The sequence below is a fragment of the Polychytrium aggregatum genome (genome assembly GCF_025602895.1).
Source record: "Polychytrium aggregatum strain JEL109 chromosome Unknown BJ171scaffold_84, whole genome shotgun sequence".
In the NCBI taxonomy this organism is placed as follows: Eukaryota; Fungi; Chytridiomycota; class Chytridiomycetes; order Polychytriales; genus Polychytrium; species Polychytrium aggregatum.
This window is the reverse complement of record NW_026516286.1, coordinates 103763-118396: the sequence shown is the minus strand read 5'-3', so window position 1 is coordinate 118396 and position 14634 is coordinate 103763. Positions and strand designations below refer to the sequence as shown.

The 14634-nt window shown below is 59.5% G+C and overlaps 7 protein-coding genes across 7 annotated transcripts; 4 read left to right on the top strand and 3 right to left on the bottom strand.

Annotated features, from left to right (window-relative positions):
• Positions 1 to 32: 32 nt before the first annotated feature.
• BJ171DRAFT_301508 (biogenesis of lysosome-related organelles complex 1 subunit 1-like protein) lies at positions 33 to 1170 on the top strand. Its single transcript, XM_053107008.1, has 4 exons — positions 33 to 325; positions 457 to 529; positions 737 to 869; positions 1014 to 1170. Exons 1-4 carry the CDS (start codon positions 265 to 267, stop codon positions 1125 to 1127), a joined length of 381 nt encoding a protein of 126 aa, XP_052962160.1. The 5' UTR covers positions 33 to 264; the 3' UTR covers positions 1128 to 1170.
• Positions 875 to 2294, bottom strand: BJ171DRAFT_532153 (dihydrofolate reductase-like domain-containing protein). Its single transcript, XM_053112774.1, has one exon. The coding sequence runs from the start codon at positions 2036 to 2038 to the stop codon at positions 1214 to 1216; it is 825 nt and encodes a 274-aa protein (XP_052962159.1). The 5' UTR covers positions 2039 to 2294; the 3' UTR covers positions 875 to 1213.
• BJ171DRAFT_532152 (ubiquitin-conjugating enzyme/RWD-like protein) lies at positions 2295 to 4088 on the top strand. The gene is made up of 6 exons (XM_053112773.1): positions 2295 to 2485; positions 2699 to 2746; positions 2913 to 2971; positions 3204 to 3255; positions 3343 to 3401; positions 3561 to 4088. Exons 1-6 carry the CDS (start codon positions 2392 to 2394, stop codon positions 3846 to 3848), a joined length of 600 nt encoding a protein of 199 aa, XP_052962158.1. The 5' UTR covers positions 2295 to 2391; the 3' UTR covers positions 3849 to 4088.
• Positions 4089 to 4124: 36 nt separating this feature from the next.
• BJ171DRAFT_532150 (NUDIX hydrolase domain-like protein) lies at positions 4125 to 5890 on the top strand. The gene is made up of 4 exons (XM_053112772.1): positions 4125 to 5004; positions 5136 to 5156; positions 5302 to 5486; positions 5664 to 5890. The coding sequence occupies exons 1-4, from the start codon at positions 4581 to 4583 to the stop codon at positions 5784 to 5786; spliced, it is 753 nt and encodes a 250-aa protein (XP_052962157.1). The 5' UTR covers positions 4125 to 4580; the 3' UTR covers positions 5787 to 5890.
• Positions 5880 to 8229, bottom strand: BJ171DRAFT_532144 (Mob1/phocein). Its single transcript, XM_053112771.1, has 7 exons — positions 8077 to 8229; positions 7660 to 7826; positions 7230 to 7356; positions 6989 to 7068; positions 6740 to 6851; positions 6449 to 6502; positions 5880 to 6353 (listed from the first exon to the last, which is right to left on the bottom strand). Exons 1-7 carry the CDS (start codon positions 8137 to 8139, stop codon positions 6294 to 6296), a joined length of 663 nt encoding a protein of 220 aa, XP_052962156.1. The 5' UTR covers positions 8140 to 8229; the 3' UTR covers positions 5880 to 6293.
• A 59-nt stretch (positions 8230 to 8288) lies between these two features.
• On the top strand, positions 8289 to 9367 carry BJ171DRAFT_532143 (uncharacterized protein; the record flags this gene model as incomplete). The annotated part of the gene is made up of 3 exons (XM_053112770.1): positions 8289 to 8394; positions 8508 to 8821; positions 8900 to 9367. Coding segments are annotated over 3 exons (660 nt in total), but the record flags the coding sequence as incomplete, so codon positions are not given.
• Positions 9368 to 12004: 2637 nt separating this feature from the next.
• On the bottom strand, positions 12005 to 13303 carry BJ171DRAFT_480293 (uncharacterized protein; the record flags this gene model as incomplete). The annotated part of the gene is made up of 3 exons (XM_053108927.1): positions 12005 to 12121; positions 12340 to 12398; positions 12619 to 13303. 3 exons carry the CDS (start codon positions 13301 to 13303, stop codon positions 12005 to 12007), a joined length of 861 nt encoding a protein of 286 aa, XP_052962154.1.
• Positions 13304 to 14634: the final 1331 nt, after the last annotated feature.

The following is a 14634-nucleotide window of genomic DNA, read 5'->3' as shown; positions in this document are numbered from 1 at the left end:
GAGAGTACTTGCAGCTCAGTACCCGATGCCAAGGAATCGAGTACGGAAGCGGGGCGGCATTTGGGTTGGCTTGGCTTGGCTTTGTGGAGATCTTCGCTTGCATTCCGTCGTCTCGAGCGAGTGCAGTTTGGGTCGAGGCCGGAGAAGCCACCAAATCGCCCCCCTCAAACCCACATCTCCGCCGCTTGCTCGTTGTCCTCGTCAAATCCACACCCCCACCTCCTCCTCCAACACTCCACTCCACTCCCTTCGTTCTGGCTCGGGATGCTCGCCAAAATCGCCAAGGAGCACCAGACACAGCAACAGGAACTGCGGACTCACAATGGTCAGAACCCTCCTCGGCCCACACCTCCGCCTGTGTCGTTGTCGCTGTGCAAACTCTGTCGATGCATGAACAATATCACCGGCCGTCTCTGATTCTGGAGCCTTCCCCCTTGCTGCTCGAATGGCCTGCAGAGCTCCTGAGGAATGAAGCCACGAAGGCGGCCGGCAATCTCTCCGATGCGCTGACGGATGTGCTCTATGCCAAGTACGAATCCGCTTGCCCTGGCAGTCTCAGACACAGATGCGGCTCAAGCCATTTCTCATGGGCTTGGACACATCCATCCATCCATTCATTCGCCTGCCCCTTCCTGTTCGCCTGTCGAGCTGGCTCGCAGCATCCTCGATCATCGCGGCGATGCCCACTCACTTTGGATGTCCTTTCCCCCTCCCGGTTGTGTGTTCTCGAGCCCAGCCCGTCCTCTGTCTTCCATAACCAGCGCGAGATCGAGAGCGAGACAAAAAAGCTGCAGGCCTCCATCGCAAAGTATCAGAAGCAGACCCAGCAATGGATCGATCTTGTGGCTCCCTTCAACAACTCGCTCAAGGTGGGCCAGGGTTCGTCAGGCTGTATTTTTTCTTCGAGCCTCCGCCCCCGGCTCCATTGCGCATACTGCCCATTTCATCATCCAAGCTGTCGTTTGATCATGTCCTCACGCTCTGGATCGCACTCTCCTTCTCTCGCCCCGCAGGAGCTGGGCGATATCCAGAACTGGGCAAAGACGATCGAAACAGACACCTCCGTGATTCTCGGCACATATGCTCAAATCCAGGCGAAACCGAGGCCCGCTGGCGGTCAGAAATAGAAGTGGCGATCACTTCGTTACCCTTTGGCCTTCCGTCCGTGTGTCGCCAGGGCTCAACAATAGCCGGAATCTGTGTCGGATCGGGGTCAGCGCACAAACTCGCCAACCATCACCATGTCGATTCCAAATGGCTGCCACTGAACTCGAGCGAGCTGTTGTCCATCGACGCCGGATGTGCGTTTGGACGCCGATGCGTCGTCATCGGCTACGGGTTCGCCGGATGCCGCAGGCCTGCTTCCCAGGACATGGACGCCGTCTCGACCCATGAACTTGGGCGCAATCGTGACGATAAGCAGATCGGCCAGCTGTTGCTCCAGCACCGAGGAAATAATCGAGGCGCCTCCCTCGACCATGATGGAATCGATCCGGAAGGGCTCCTGGTGCAGCCGGTAGAACGCCTGGGCGAGATCGATCCGGTGTGGGTTGCTTGGCATCGGAGGAACCAGAACGACAGATGCACCAGCCAACTCCAGCGCTTCTCGCTTGCTGCGATCGATCAGAGCCGTCTCGTTGGCGAGCACGATGAGCGGCCGCTCCTTGGCCCGCTGGACAAGATTGCATCCCGGATCGATGGATAGGCTTGAGTCGACAACGATGGCGGTTGGATGCTGCACCGGACGGCGAGGTCCACCCGGATGAGCTGGCGGCAGCGACGGAATCATCCGCACGGTCAGCGACGGGTTGTCGGAACGAACTGTTTGGCAGCCGACCAGGATGGCCGAGTGCAGGGCCCGGCAAGTGTGGGTCATGACAAGCGATTCCTTGGACGAGATGAGCACCTGGGTGCGGTTCGGCCCGCCGATGAAGCCGTCGAGGGTCTGAGCATAGGTCAAGGTGATGTGCGGCCGGGCCGAGAGGACGCTTGGTCGGCCGAGCCGAGGCTGGATGAGATCAAAGGCGGCCTGTTCCATCGGTGTTGACGGCGAGATGCGCGATGCAGGGGGGTGGACTTGGAGTTGGTGCAGCGATTGTCCAGCGGCGATGGGAGTGTGATGCAGGTGAGGTGTCGGTGCGAGGGAGAATCCAATATCGCCAGCGTGCTGATACGGCTCCAGCGCCGATATGCCGAATATGCCAGGAGCGGGTGCCCAGAGCCGGCAGCGATCAGGGAAGCGAACTGCCGCGGATACCCAACAGCAGGACCAGTCCAAGGCCGCCGCTGTCCCCGCCTTGGCAGCGATCTCATCCACAGCACCACCGCAGCGACTATCGGCCTTGCGGACGACCCATCTCTCACCACCAGACCACCGCAGCATCACACACCATGGACCCACGCCGCATCGAGCGAGAGATCAGGCAATGTCGGCTCGACAAGTCGTCGGGCGTCGAAATCTTCATTCCCGAGGAGAGCAATATGCGTACGTTATGTGTTCTGGGGGTGGAAGGTGTCCGTCCTCATCCTCGATTGGGTCTCTTCGATCGCATCCGTCTGCTTCACCTGCCTCCATCCGCCTGCTGCCCGAACGCACTACATTCACGTCGATCATGGCGATCGATTGCTGACACTCCCGTCGCATTCTTGCCCAACGCAACGCAACGCAACGCAACGCAACGCAACGCAACGCAACCAGTCCATCTCAAGGCCTCGTTCCCCGGGCCTGCTGCCACCCCATATGAAGGTGAGTCGGCCGCCTCCGTCGCTTGGGGTCCGGGAGTCCTCATAGCACTTCGGAATCTCCCGCGCTGAAGCATTATCGGGTGGGTCGCAGCTGTCGCCGGCATATCGGTCGGACGCTCTGCGGTGAATATCAGTCCAAACGCGCTCATATTCGGATGTTCGGGCAGGTGGCAAGTTTGTCCTGAACATTGAGCTCCCAAACGATTATCCGTTCAAGGCTCCAAAGGTGTGCTTGATGGCGGTGTGGCCCCCCCCCATTTATCTGATAGAGCCAGTTACAGCGTCCGATGGGAGGGGGGGCTATTCTGATGGCCTTGGTCTCGGTTCATATCAAACGGGCTGGCCGCTTCGCCGCAAGAGCACATTCAATCTGGCTTGCAGATTGCTCCGACTGCCACTGTCGTTGGGATCGCCAGACATGCACGACTGACAGACGGTTCCCTTCTCGAATCGCTCAGGTCAAGTTCGACACCCGGGTTTACCATCCCAATGTTTCGTCTCAAACAGGAGGTAATGTTGAAGTTGAATCGCGGCAGATCCGAAGCCCGATTCAGCCGCATTCTCAACTCACATCGGCCCATCGCTTACTCCCTTCAGCGATCTGCCTGGACATTCTCAAGGATGCATGGAGCCCGGTACTCACCCTGAAGACAGTGGTATGGGATCCATCTACATCCTTGCCGACGCCACAATTTCGTTGTGGTCTATGAGGCATCCCCAATCGCCGATCGACGAGGCTGTTCGAGGCCTGTGCGATGTTACTGAAACCATCGTTCTCGCTCGCTTCCAACCAACCCCGGAATACCGACCACAAGGTCATCTCGATCCAGTCGCTGCTGTTTGATCCGGTCCCTGACGATCCCCAGGACGCCGAGGTCGCCAACCACTACCGGAGCAACAGAGAGTCTTTCAATGCCAAGGCTCGGGAGTGGACCCGAATCTACGCCGATCCTAACACATCCCTGGACATGGCCGGCCTGGACCCCGGCGCCATCACGCGGCTCGTCGAAATGGGCTTTGGTCGCAAGGACGTCATCGGCGCCCTCCGAAAGGTCAATGGAAACGAGGAGCAGGCGGTGGATGCCCTCCTGAACGGACTCTGAATTCGCCAACCCGACCAAAGCCTGTGATTTTGGAGCGGAGACGGGGTGGGCATTGAACGTTGGCGGACCAGCACTCGCCTGAACTGGTTCAAAGTACTTCCTCCTCCTCCCTCAACCACATTCCTTGAGCTGCAGCGGCTGTGCACTCACACGGAAGCAGGATTCGCTGGATATCCCATGGCCACTACTACCACCTTGTTGCCTCAATACATGCATCCATCGCAATGTTCATATGCAAGGACAACATGGAGTTCATCAGCCCTCGTTGAGGGGAAACCCGTATATGTCTCGTTATTCAGCCGGACGCCGCAAAATCGGATGGCAACGGCCACAAGGCGAGCGAAGATGAATTGGAAACTTGGTAAGGAACAGACAAAGACGCCGCCATGTCACTCCTCAGATGGGCGAACGATGTCAGCGCTGATCACCCAGCCGAGACATCAGGACGGCTTGTAAAAATATGCTAGGATGTCGATGGAGGGCTGGTGCCTCTGGTTGGCAGCTGTCCTTTCCTGATCTACTCGAACGCCGCTGAGTTGTGCTCCGATACTTCGTTGCCACAAATCGAGTACCTGCCCAGCCAGACTTGACTGTCGCTGTGTCCTTCGGCGGCCAGCTCCCGAAAGAGGCTCAGGGCCTGTAGTTGATCCATGGAGGTGCCGAAGCCATGGTGCAGGAGGAGTCTGGGGTCGTCTCTGGCAGTCCGCAGGGCCGGGGCAGCTCAAAGATGCAATGCAATGCAGACACCAGGGCCGCCTTGTGATGGAGGACGAATCCAAGACCAGCGTCCAACCAGCCGGCAAGCCGCTCTTGCCCTCGGCACATCGCTGCTGGACCCCAACTCTCCCCGCCATGCCAGCCTTCTTGCGCCTGCCGATCCGCCCATCGATCGCCGCCCTGGCTGCTCAGGGTCGCTGCTTGGCTCCCGCACATCCCCGAGCCCTCCCAGACCCGCATCGCTTCTCCCGAGCCTGGATCGCCATGACCCACAGCGCCGCCCGTCCAACCGAGGGACCGAGCAGCGGAGCCGCACCCCCAGCTCATGCACCCAAGCCCGAGGATCTTCCTCCCGTCCGGGTCGGCGTTGGGGTCTTTGTGATTCGCAAATCAGACGGTGCCATTCTGATCGGCAAGCGGAAGGGCAGCCACGGAGCAGGTGAGTCCGGTGTGCATCTCTGATCGCCTGGATCGATACCGCATCCGTCGCATCCGTCGCATCTGTCGCATCTGTCGCTCGGACTTGCCCGCAGAGATACTGACCCTCGCCCGTCCGCCCCGCCGAACCAGGCACATATCAACTTCCGGGAGGTCAGTCGGCCCACAGCCGAGAAGAGGCAGTTGCAGCCAAGTCGAGACGACACTTGCTTGCATTTGCGCTGCCCCATCTGCCCTGCTCTCATCCATGTATTCTCCATAAGCTGTCTCTCACAATGCCGCTGTGTCCCATCGCTAGGTCATCTCGAGTTTGGTGAATCGTTCGAGGAATGTGCCCACCGCGAAGTGCTCGAGGAGGCTGGCTTGGCCATCGAGAACGTAACCTTTGCGACCGCCGTCAATGATCCCAACCCCAAGGAGCGCCGTCACTACGTTTCCATCTTCATGCGGGGAGAGTGTGTCGATGCCAACCCAGTTCCGGTGGTAAGTCGGCCTTTGCTCGAGGGGGGAGGATCATCATTCTGATCCTCGTTTGTCAAGGCGAGCCAAAGAATCCTGCTGTCGAATAGTTCCCTCCGGTGCATCCCATCCCCACCACTCACTCACCAGACACTCCTTCTTCTTCGGCTGTGCCGTGCATATCTCTATCCTGGCTGCCAGTTGGTCGAACCCGAGTACTGCGAGGGATGGGAGTTTATGACATTCGACGAGCTCTATCAACGAGAGCCCTTGTTCGGTCCGATGATACGGCTGAAGGAGCAGCAACCTGGTTTTCGTCCGTAACCGAAAGCGGTGATCACCAGTCAACGCTGAACTCTCTCAATGATCCCTGCAATCTCCACACGATCCCTCTGTGATCCTCTGTGATCCTCCGTGATCCTCCGTGATCCTCCGTGATCCATACGACTCCCGTGCAATACATATCCCTGATAGAATCCCAGTCAATGGCAACCGCTGTGACATGCTCCGTACCCCTGGCTATGTACAGGCGTTCCGCCATACATTTGAATACAGGGACATGGATCTGGACATCGACCCAGAGCATGCGGGGGGCTACAGATGGGTGATGCTGATGCAGCAAGATGGATAAAGGGCAACAAGAAGGCCGGGTGGGCCCACGGTGCGGAGCAAAATCAAACGGCCGGATGATGGCAAAGGCAATGCAAAAGGTGGTTGTGAGCAAGTGGAAGAAAGGAGGACCACGGTGCCGATGCAGGGCAAGCCTACAGCCAGCGCCGTATCGTCCTCAGACGGTTGATATATGACATGCCGGATCTTGATGCTGTTTGGCTACTCGTCGTAAGGCAGACACGCCTCTGGCGGAATGATCACCAGCTTCTCGGGGATGAGCTGCAGCAAGAATGGCAGAGTGTAAGTTGCTGTTGCTGTTGCTGTTGTCGCTGTTGGCAGTCTGTCTCGGTCGCCGTGCGGTGGTTTGCTCTCACCATGAATTCAATCGTGGAAAACCGCAGGAAGCGGGCATACAGGTGGCTTTCGGCCTGTTGAGCATGATAGAATCGCGGTCAGGGACCGGGTCACAGCAGGTCAGAAGCCTGCTGAATCGCTCTGGATATGGCCGACGCTATTTCAACGACCAGCGACAGCGACAGCGACGGCGATAGCAGTGGTGACAACGGCAGTGAATGCCCAAGCAACATCAGACCACGCACGGGCGTCCGACTGTTGTGTCATGTTCCGATATCGGTATCGGTATGGACATGAGGTCAAAGCCGTACCTCAAAGGCAACAAATGTCTCTTTGTGGTGGTACCAGGCATGTGCAAAGATGCGGTACAATCGTCGGGCGACATTCTGGAAGTGTTTGACCGAGTCGGCGTTGATGAAGCACCTGGCAGTATGAGGAAGCACGAGCAGGAAACGGTGCAATCAGACAATCAGAGGCTCCTGCTGCTGCCGTTGCTCCTGTTGTTCATGCTGTTCCTGCTGCTCATGTTGTTCGCCAGTGCGCGGATGGCTCGGCCTTACCGGCTGGAGAAGTGTCTGGTGCTATTCAGCAGGGCCGTGGCTCCGTCAAGGGTGTGAAGAATGTAATCCATGGCACAGCACTGTCCGGGGAGAGAGCAAGCGCGATCGAGGTCAGGAGCCCTTCCTTTGCGGCGATCGCAGCCGATATCGCCAGGGCAGCCCGTATCTGTTGCAGGATAGATCCACCGGATCCTGCCTTTCGGGTGCAATCGATGCCTTTCCACAAGTGTCGATGGCTTACAGGAGCAGGCGTCGGGTGGGCGGCGCAGAGATAGACCCATTCGTCCGCTCGCATCTCGGGACAGGACTCGGCGGTGCATTCGGCCTCCAGGGCAACGACGAGGTTGCCGAGCTCCAGACAAAAGAGCCTGCGCCGTATATCCAAGGTTGATGCCGTTCACGGCGCAGGCAGCCGGGGTCGATGATGTCCACAGCGCAGACAGCCAGGGTGGAAAGGCGGCCGTATCGTTCACGAAAGGGTGCAATAACGGCAACCGATAGTTGATATGGACGTCGGTGGAGGCGGGTTGAGGGTCGTCAGTCCAAATGCCCAAGATGATCGATCGAAACTATGCCCAAGACGGCGATCGCCATCGTCGCTGTAGCAAGAACACACAGCGGCCAATGCAGCAGGGGTATCAGTTACGGCGAGCAAGTCAGCGACACAATACCTGAGGTGCTCGTACTGCCAAGCCTCGACAGAATCAAAGTCTGGAGGCGGGTGGACGATCCGCTCAATATCGGCCGGGTCCCGGCGTATCAGCATCTGGATATATTGTTGCAGTCCGAAGACGCCCTTCATCTGATCGAGCGTTTTTTCAGGCCAGTCGCACCATTCCTGGATCGACGGGAGAGAACGAGGCGTAGGCGTCGACAGAGGGAAGGTGAATATGGCGAGCGATCGGATGTAGCTGCCGCTGCTGTGTGGCCACAAGGGAGGGGAAGGAAAGTCTAGACCTCAGAGGACAAATGGGGCAGACCATCAACAAGACTGTTGGCCAGAGACGGGGTAGAGTCAAGGTGGAATGGATGCTGTCGATCTCGTCGCTGCAGTGGATGTATCGGATGGAGACAGGACAAGCGCTAACCTCGAGTTTGATGCCGGGGCGGTTGCGATCAAGCAGCTCCAGGGGAGAAGGTGCGTTGGGCATGACGATGGCCAGGTGGGATATTGTTGCGAAGGAGGCAGAAGGGACTCGCTCTGTTGCTGCTGGTGCCGGTGCTGGTGCTGGTGCTGGTGGTGTTGCTGCCCGGAGGAGATGCGGGGAAGAAGGTGGGTGGATGGATGGATGGATGGCAGGTCGGTCGACCAGGGCAAGTCCGGAGATGGCGGCAAGGAGCGACGGGCTGCGACGACGAGCCGATCGGGGATGGAAAAAGCCGCCGCTTGCTGGGATTGGAAGACGGTCGCCTCATGGCGATGTCTGGCCGCACAGACAGAGCGACCAGCGGCCCCCCCCCCCTCGCTTGAACGGGCACCCTGGTGGACAGTTTGGACCGAGGGCCCCATCACGGACAGCCAGGAACAGGATCGAGACGGCGCAGATGCTGGCGGGGTGTCGCAGAAGTACCGCGGGCGAGACCACCAGGATATGCACCAGGCCAGCCGGGAGTGCGTCGGGCTCGCCAGACGGACATCCAGCTCTGGATCGACCCCAAGTGGCCAGATGGGCACTCGGTCAAAGTGCCGTAGAGTCCTCCATGACGACATCATGGACAAGCTGCTTTCATGCATCTGGATCTGCATCTGCATCGGCATCGGCATCGGCATCTGCCTCCGATGTGGCCAAGCCAAGCTCCAGCGGCGACAGCGAAACAGCCCGACATCCGGGAGTCTCCCTCGCGACTGCATTCTTTCCCACTTTCCCGTCTTTGCTCAGTGGGGTGGGGAGAAGGAAAGAACCGACCAAGCGTCCAAGATCGGCGGTGGAATGCAACGCGCAGGGAATCGATGTGGAGATGGGAGGTCGTGGAGATGGAGGGTCGTGGATGAACTGCCGAAACAGCAGCTTGCAGGCAATCGCATCGATCGTGCCGCCGTCTCGTCCTCCTCCTGTCGGCCCAGATCCCAGCCATCCGAGGCGAACGACCACCAGCGCCCGAAGCGACCGATCCCGTTGCGTCGAGGCTGCCCATGGCCGATCCGGATGAATCCCGCAGGGCCAGGAGCGCCGGCCCGTATCGGCGTGTACCAACCCTGGGAGCCAGCGGCATTTTTCGCGCTCGGCCCCGTGGCCTTGGCCACCCGCCGGCCACCCACCGGCCACAGAGCACAGACCGGTCCACCCCGCCAAGGGGCTGGCAGGGGCGACGGGTGCAGGTTCGCACAGGCCCGGCGCGCGACAGGACACCCGACGCAAGGCCGCAGAACGACCCGACAGTGCTCGCAGCACAGCACAACGAGCACAACGAGCACAACGAGCACAATGGGCACAATGGGCACAAAGCACAGGCCCAAGCCCCACCCGCGCGTCACCAACGCGTGTCTGTCGTACAGCCGGGAACACGGGACGGGCAACCCTCCACGCCGGCGCCGCTGCTCAGCTCCGCCCGCGCAGCCAGTCACGCGGGGCACGCGCCAAACAAGATCCAATGTCGCCCAAGGCGCGTGGCCCTCCCCGGGGCGCTGTACGCGGCTGTGGCGCGTGGGTGGCGCTGCGCTGTCCGCCTGTGTGTCCGCCCCGCGCTTTGCTGCGTGGGTTCATTACAGGCGATCCAATAAAAAACGGGACACCCGGGATTTTGACCATTCATCGAATATTTTGTTACCCAATGCTATCGCGCGCTGGCCATGACCGTTCAGCGATAGAATTCTGGATATGAATCAAGGACGCTTTCTCGCACAGATGGCTCCCCGCAAGCGACAGCGCACTCTCCACGAGATGTGCAAGCAAGATGTGCAAGCGAGTCATTGACCAGGCGCCAAGGGAGACCGAGGTTGTGATTGCTTCGGGGATGCCTCGTGGAAGCAAGGGAAGGGATATGCATCCAGCCCACGGAGACTCAGGTTTGTCAAGTATTTTGATCAATTCATCCATCACCAGAGACGACCGGGTGTGTTCGGTGAACGAGTTCAACACATCCCAGGTGTGCTCGAGCATCTTGATATCGATACACCATGGAACTGTCCAGAGCGTCGAGTGAATGCATCACCCTCCCACATCGAGTGAATTCATCACGCTTCCACATCGAGTGCTTGCATCACACTCACTCATTGACACAGGGGATCGCCCAAGTGTATTCGAGACTGTCCTTCCCAAACCAACAAAACATTCCCAACCAGGACGGGAAACAATCGCATGGCTTGCCCACCGGGGCCTACAATAGATCAGTTGGCTGCAGGGCGCTGATGCCAGAAGTGACTGTCCCGTTGTTTTCTGGTTTGACTGCTGCCACACACAAGCGCGCGGTGGACATGTGCATGTGGTGTCGTCACCGTGCTCTGGACCGCCCACGCTCGCAGCCGTTGCCTCGCGTGGGGGGGGGGAGAGGGAAATGAGACAAGCGCCGTCTGCGGTACAGCAGCGCCCGGCCTGGCCGAGAAAATTGCAATGCGGGGCCCCTGCTGCCTTGAGTGGTCCCGCCAGGCAAATGCATTTCGGGGGGGGGAGGGGCGTCCGCATTCGACTGGTCCATGTCGCGACTGAAGCACCCCAGCGATCCGACACCTCCGGTGCAACTCTGACTCTGCTCTGCTCCTGTTGCCACCATGGGATTTACTGCTTTCTCAGGCACCGCAGCACCGCAGCACCGCAGACCGTTTGCAACGTGTTTCATTGAGGATATATCAGGTGGGAATAGAGGGTCTGGGTCCACCCGGTCGGGGTTGCGGATGAATTGGCGGGGGCGTGCATGACGACGCAGAGTATTGGTGGTAGAACGAGAGTGCGCAAAGCAAGCGGCACCAAATTGCTCATTATTATAGCAGGTTCAAAACTGGCACTTCGTTGACATGACCGAGGGAGAGAGAGAGAGAGAAAGAAGGAAAGAGGGGGGGGGGAACTGGAGGGGATCGGGGTCGAATCCAATAGAGATCAATGATGATGACAAAGAAAAACATTCAAGGGAGAAGCTTATGGGATGTATCCGCCCGTCCATACTCCGTGGCGAACCGCAGAGACAGTGCGGGGCAATGCAAGATGGGCAGAGGGGCACATGGGACTGCTGTCCATACAATCGAGGGTCGCGGTGCAGGAAGGGAAGGGACGGGAGGGCTGGCAGAATCCTGCGCAATGGGGGGGGGAAGACGAGGAGGGAAAGGCAGAGAGGGAAAGGAATGCCCCTCTCCCCGGCATCATCCGTGTGTCTCACGGGTCATGGTAGCGGCACAAAAAAGGTAACTGAAACGCACCAACCAGAACGAGGGACCTGCAGCGCAGACGCGGCAACAGACATGGGGACCAGGCGCAAGAGACAGGAGCAGGAGCTGAGCCAGCAGACGCACCAAATGCCCTTGCGCCGACGGAGGCCCTATGTTGCCACTGCGGGCAGATATTGCCACAGGCCACAGCGGTTGGACAAACGCCTGCCGACTTGATTGCTCATCGCCACCCGGGTCGCGGGTCTTTTGGGGCGGTGAAGCAATGCGAGAGGCTCGACGGGTTGGAGCTGAGCTGAATTGGGGCTGAATTGGAGTTGAATTGGGCTAGATTGGGTTGAATTGGAGTTGGGGATTATGGGTGGTGGGTGTGGCTGAATTGCCTCGGGGTGGACCGGAGTTGGGTGGATGCGTTGTTGAGTGTCCGTCAGCCGGAATGGTGGGGGGGGGGATATGCAGGGGAGGAGGCGAGAAAGCGAGAGAGGGAAAAGGAGGAAGGGGAGGACTGGTCCACTCCGACCCGGCAACTGATGGGAAGAGGGGGGATATGTTGTGTGGTTTTGGCAGGTCGGAGATAAGGCTCGTCCCCACGACTTTCAGATAAGAGTGTTGCGTTTGTGTTGTGGGCACCCTACCCTTCTGGAAGCCCGCGTGACGGGTGGCGGTCTGGACGGTGGAGCGGTGGAGGTGCATCATCATCATTGGGTGGCTTCGATTTCGCTCTGGGTCAGCGCTGTTGGGCTCTCGATCGGGCTTTCGCTTGGGGTTGGCGATGTGGGTGGCGGCGACGAATCGGATTTGGGCACACAGCGGAACTAGTGGGTGGGAGTTGGGCAGCAGCAGCAGCGCCGATTGGAGTCAGCACCGAGTGAACCGAGGGCGATGTGGATAAATGTTAGCACATGTCGTGGGTGCTGGAGAACGCTGTGCCATGACGCTCGAGGCTGTGGGCAGGTAGCCAGACACCGGGAGCGAGCGAAACTGGGTCCCCGGAGAGCCGGCTTCAAGATCCAAAATCAAGGATGCCACTTACTCGCTTGACGTTATCCGACATTTCGGTATGCCTCTTGAGCGCATCTCGCCGTGAAAACCCTGGATACACCAAAGGCGTGTCAGAGGACAGGACAGGGCAGGGCAAACGACAATGTCGCAAGGGGGCCAGGAAACGCGTGGTGGTCCAGCGCATGCGAGCCTGTCTGTCTGTCTGTCTGCGTCGATACAGCGAGCCATCTTGGAGACATAATGGCGGCCACAACGAGCCCAGAATGTGACAACGACAGCGGACCAAGGCGTGGGGATTGTAAGCGCCTACCTTTCTTGCAGCTTGGGCAGATGAAGGCCTTGACGCCGCCGTGGAGCTTCTCGTGCCGTTTCAGATCGTGCAGCCGCAGGAAGCGCAGACCGCACTCGCGGCAAAGGAACGGCCGCTCGGCAGCCATGGAGATGGACGGATGCGAGGGCTCCAGCACGTAGAACTGTTGATCCGGCGGGGTGGTGCCGTAATGGTGGAAGTGGAAGTGCTCAGTCGGAGACGAGGCCGGGCCCAGGGCTGGAGCGAGTGGACGAGACGAGAACAACGAGGCCGTGGGCGAGACGAAGCCGTAGCCGCTGTGGGACGATGCCGACGACAGCGTCGAGACTTGGGAGTTGCGGCGCTGGCCGGCCGAGTAGCTGCCGGGATAAGCGAGGTAGGCGGACCCGCTGGCGTGGGCTGAATAGCAGCTCGGGTGCTCGGGTATCAGCTGGGAGGGGCCCATCACAGGCGAGGAACACGGCGGAGGCGAGTACTTTGACCGGGGAGGGCTGTTGTACGGGAACAAGGTGCGCTGGCTGCCAGCCGACTCGATGGCCGGGGCCGAGGCCCGCCTCGGAAAGTAGGGTGAATGGCACGGCCGCTGGGGCGAGTGGTGAGTGCGCTTGGGATGCAGGCCGGGCAGGGCAGGATACGACGGACTGCGATCTGGCTCAGAGACAATCAGTTGGGAGACCGAGAGCATGGCTGAAGAGTGCTGACTGGGGGGCGATGGAAGCTTTGGTGAGAGTTGGCGATGGGTGGTGCCGATAGTTGTGGCGAGTCGGGCAAGATCAAGGAAGCAGTAGCGGGTTGTGCCAGGCGGGATGCAGCAGCCAAGTGGGATGGAGTTGCCAAGTGGGATGGAGTAGTCAAGTGGAATCTGGTGCGATGCCGAGAAGGGAGAGAGTGCGAGACAGCGGGTGGATCCGACACAGAGCCGAGGGGAGGAGAGGGAGGACAGGGAGCGAACAGCAGCGATGGTGAGCACGGAAGGCCGGCGGCAAGCGAGGCGGGAGCGCAGGGTGAGTATTTATGAGCACCTCTTTGTTACCAAGGGCAGCTGCCCCGAGAAGAGGGGGGGAGCGACCTGCTGGCCCGACGGCAGCGACATGGGGAGAGGGAAATGAACAGCACGGGAGTACAGAGCAGCAGACGAGGGAGGCCGCGGGGGGGCAGGAAAGAGGCGGCCACGGGCGGCAGCCTGCCGCGCAGCACAGGGCCGACGGCCCTTTCCTTCTTTCCCTTGTGCGGGCAGCACAAGCACACGACCGAGGGCCAGGTGTAACCCGGTGACATGCTCGCCGCGGACAAGGCGGGCGATCAAGGACATGTATCAATGTATGACCGCCGAGTGCGACGGAGGAAGTAGGGTGGATCGAGGCGAGATCGAGGTGGGGGGGGGGAGGCGAGATGGGAGCGGGTGGGCGGGGGAGAACGCAAGCTGTCGTTAAAGCACGGAAGTGTGGTTAAAAGCTGGATGTAGTTAGAGGTAATTGGATGTAGTTAGAGGTAATTGGATGTAGTTAGAGGTAATTGGATGTGGTTAAAGGTTATTGGATGTGGTTAAAGGCTATTGGATGTGGTTAAAGGTTGCTGAATGGAGTCAAGGTCGGATAGAGTCAAGGTCGGCAAGAACAGACAGTAAATAACATCACAAGTAACGCCTTGCACAAGTAAGCAAACAAGCCGCCCGAGCAACCACGCATGCGACTGGGGCGGGCGCGGTGCGCTGCTCGTTCGGCGATGCATGTGCGACAGAGTGACCCCTGCCGCCAGCGGCTCAATCGGCCAACAAGAGCTGGCGACTGAGGGCCCACTGCCTTGTCGGGGCGGGCGGCGGTCTGCAGGGCGAGTGCAGGGCGAGTGCAGGGCGAGTGCAGGGCGAGTGCAGGGCGAGTGCCCGCACAAGTCGCAATAGCATCGACACCGACACCGACATCGGTATCAACATCGGTATCAACATCGGCATCAACACCGGTGTCAACAAGTATCGGGTCTCCAACCGCCCCCGCGGCGGCACCTGGTAATATTAAC

Coding starts and splice junctions, on each gene's coding strand:
- BJ171DRAFT_532153 (XM_053112774.1), bottom strand. CDS start 2,038: ATGGAACAGGCCGCCTTTGATCTCATCCAGCCTCGGCTCGGCCGACCA.
- BJ171DRAFT_301508 (XM_053107008.1), top strand. CDS start 265: ATGCTCGCCAAAATCGCCAAGGAGCACCAGACACAGCAACAGGAACTG. Junction 530..736: donor ACGGATGTGCTCTATGCCAA/GTACGAATCCGC, acceptor TCTCGAGCCCAG/CCCGTCCTCTGTCTTCCATA. Junction 870..1,013: donor CCTTCAACAACTCGCTCAAG/GTGGGCCAGGGT, acceptor CTCGCCCCGCAG/GAGCTGGGCGATATCCAGAA.
- BJ171DRAFT_532150 (XM_053112772.1), top strand. CDS start 4,581: ATGCAATGCAGACACCAGGGCCGCCTTGTGATGGAGGACGAATCCAAG. Junction 5,005..5,135: donor GAAGGGCAGCCACGGAGCAG/GTGAGTCCGGTG, acceptor CCGCCGAACCAG/GCACATATCAACTTCCGGGA. Junction 5,157..5,301: donor CACATATCAACTTCCGGGAG/GTCAGTCGGCCC, acceptor TCCCATCGCTAG/GTCATCTCGAGTTTGGTGAA.
- BJ171DRAFT_532144 (XM_053112771.1), bottom strand. CDS start 8,139: ATGCCCAACGCACCTTCTCCCCTGGAGCTGCTTGATCGCAACCGCCCC. Junction 7,357..7,659: donor TGGCAGTACGAGCACCTCAG/GTATTGTGTCGC, acceptor TATACGGCGCAG/GCTCTTTTGTCTGGAGCTCG. Junction 6,354..6,448: donor TTTCCACGATTGAATTCATG/GTGAGAGCAAAC, acceptor TTCTTGCTGCAG/CTCATCCCCGAGAAGCTGGT.
- BJ171DRAFT_532152 (XM_053112773.1), top strand. CDS start 2,392: ATGGACCCACGCCGCATCGAGCGAGAGATCAGGCAATGTCGGCTCGAC. Junction 2,972..3,203: donor ATCCGTTCAAGGCTCCAAAG/GTGTGCTTGATG, acceptor CGAATCGCTCAG/GTCAAGTTCGACACCCGGGT. Junction 3,256..3,342: donor TGTTTCGTCTCAAACAGGAG/GTAATGTTGAAG, acceptor TACTCCCTTCAG/CGATCTGCCTGGACATTCTC.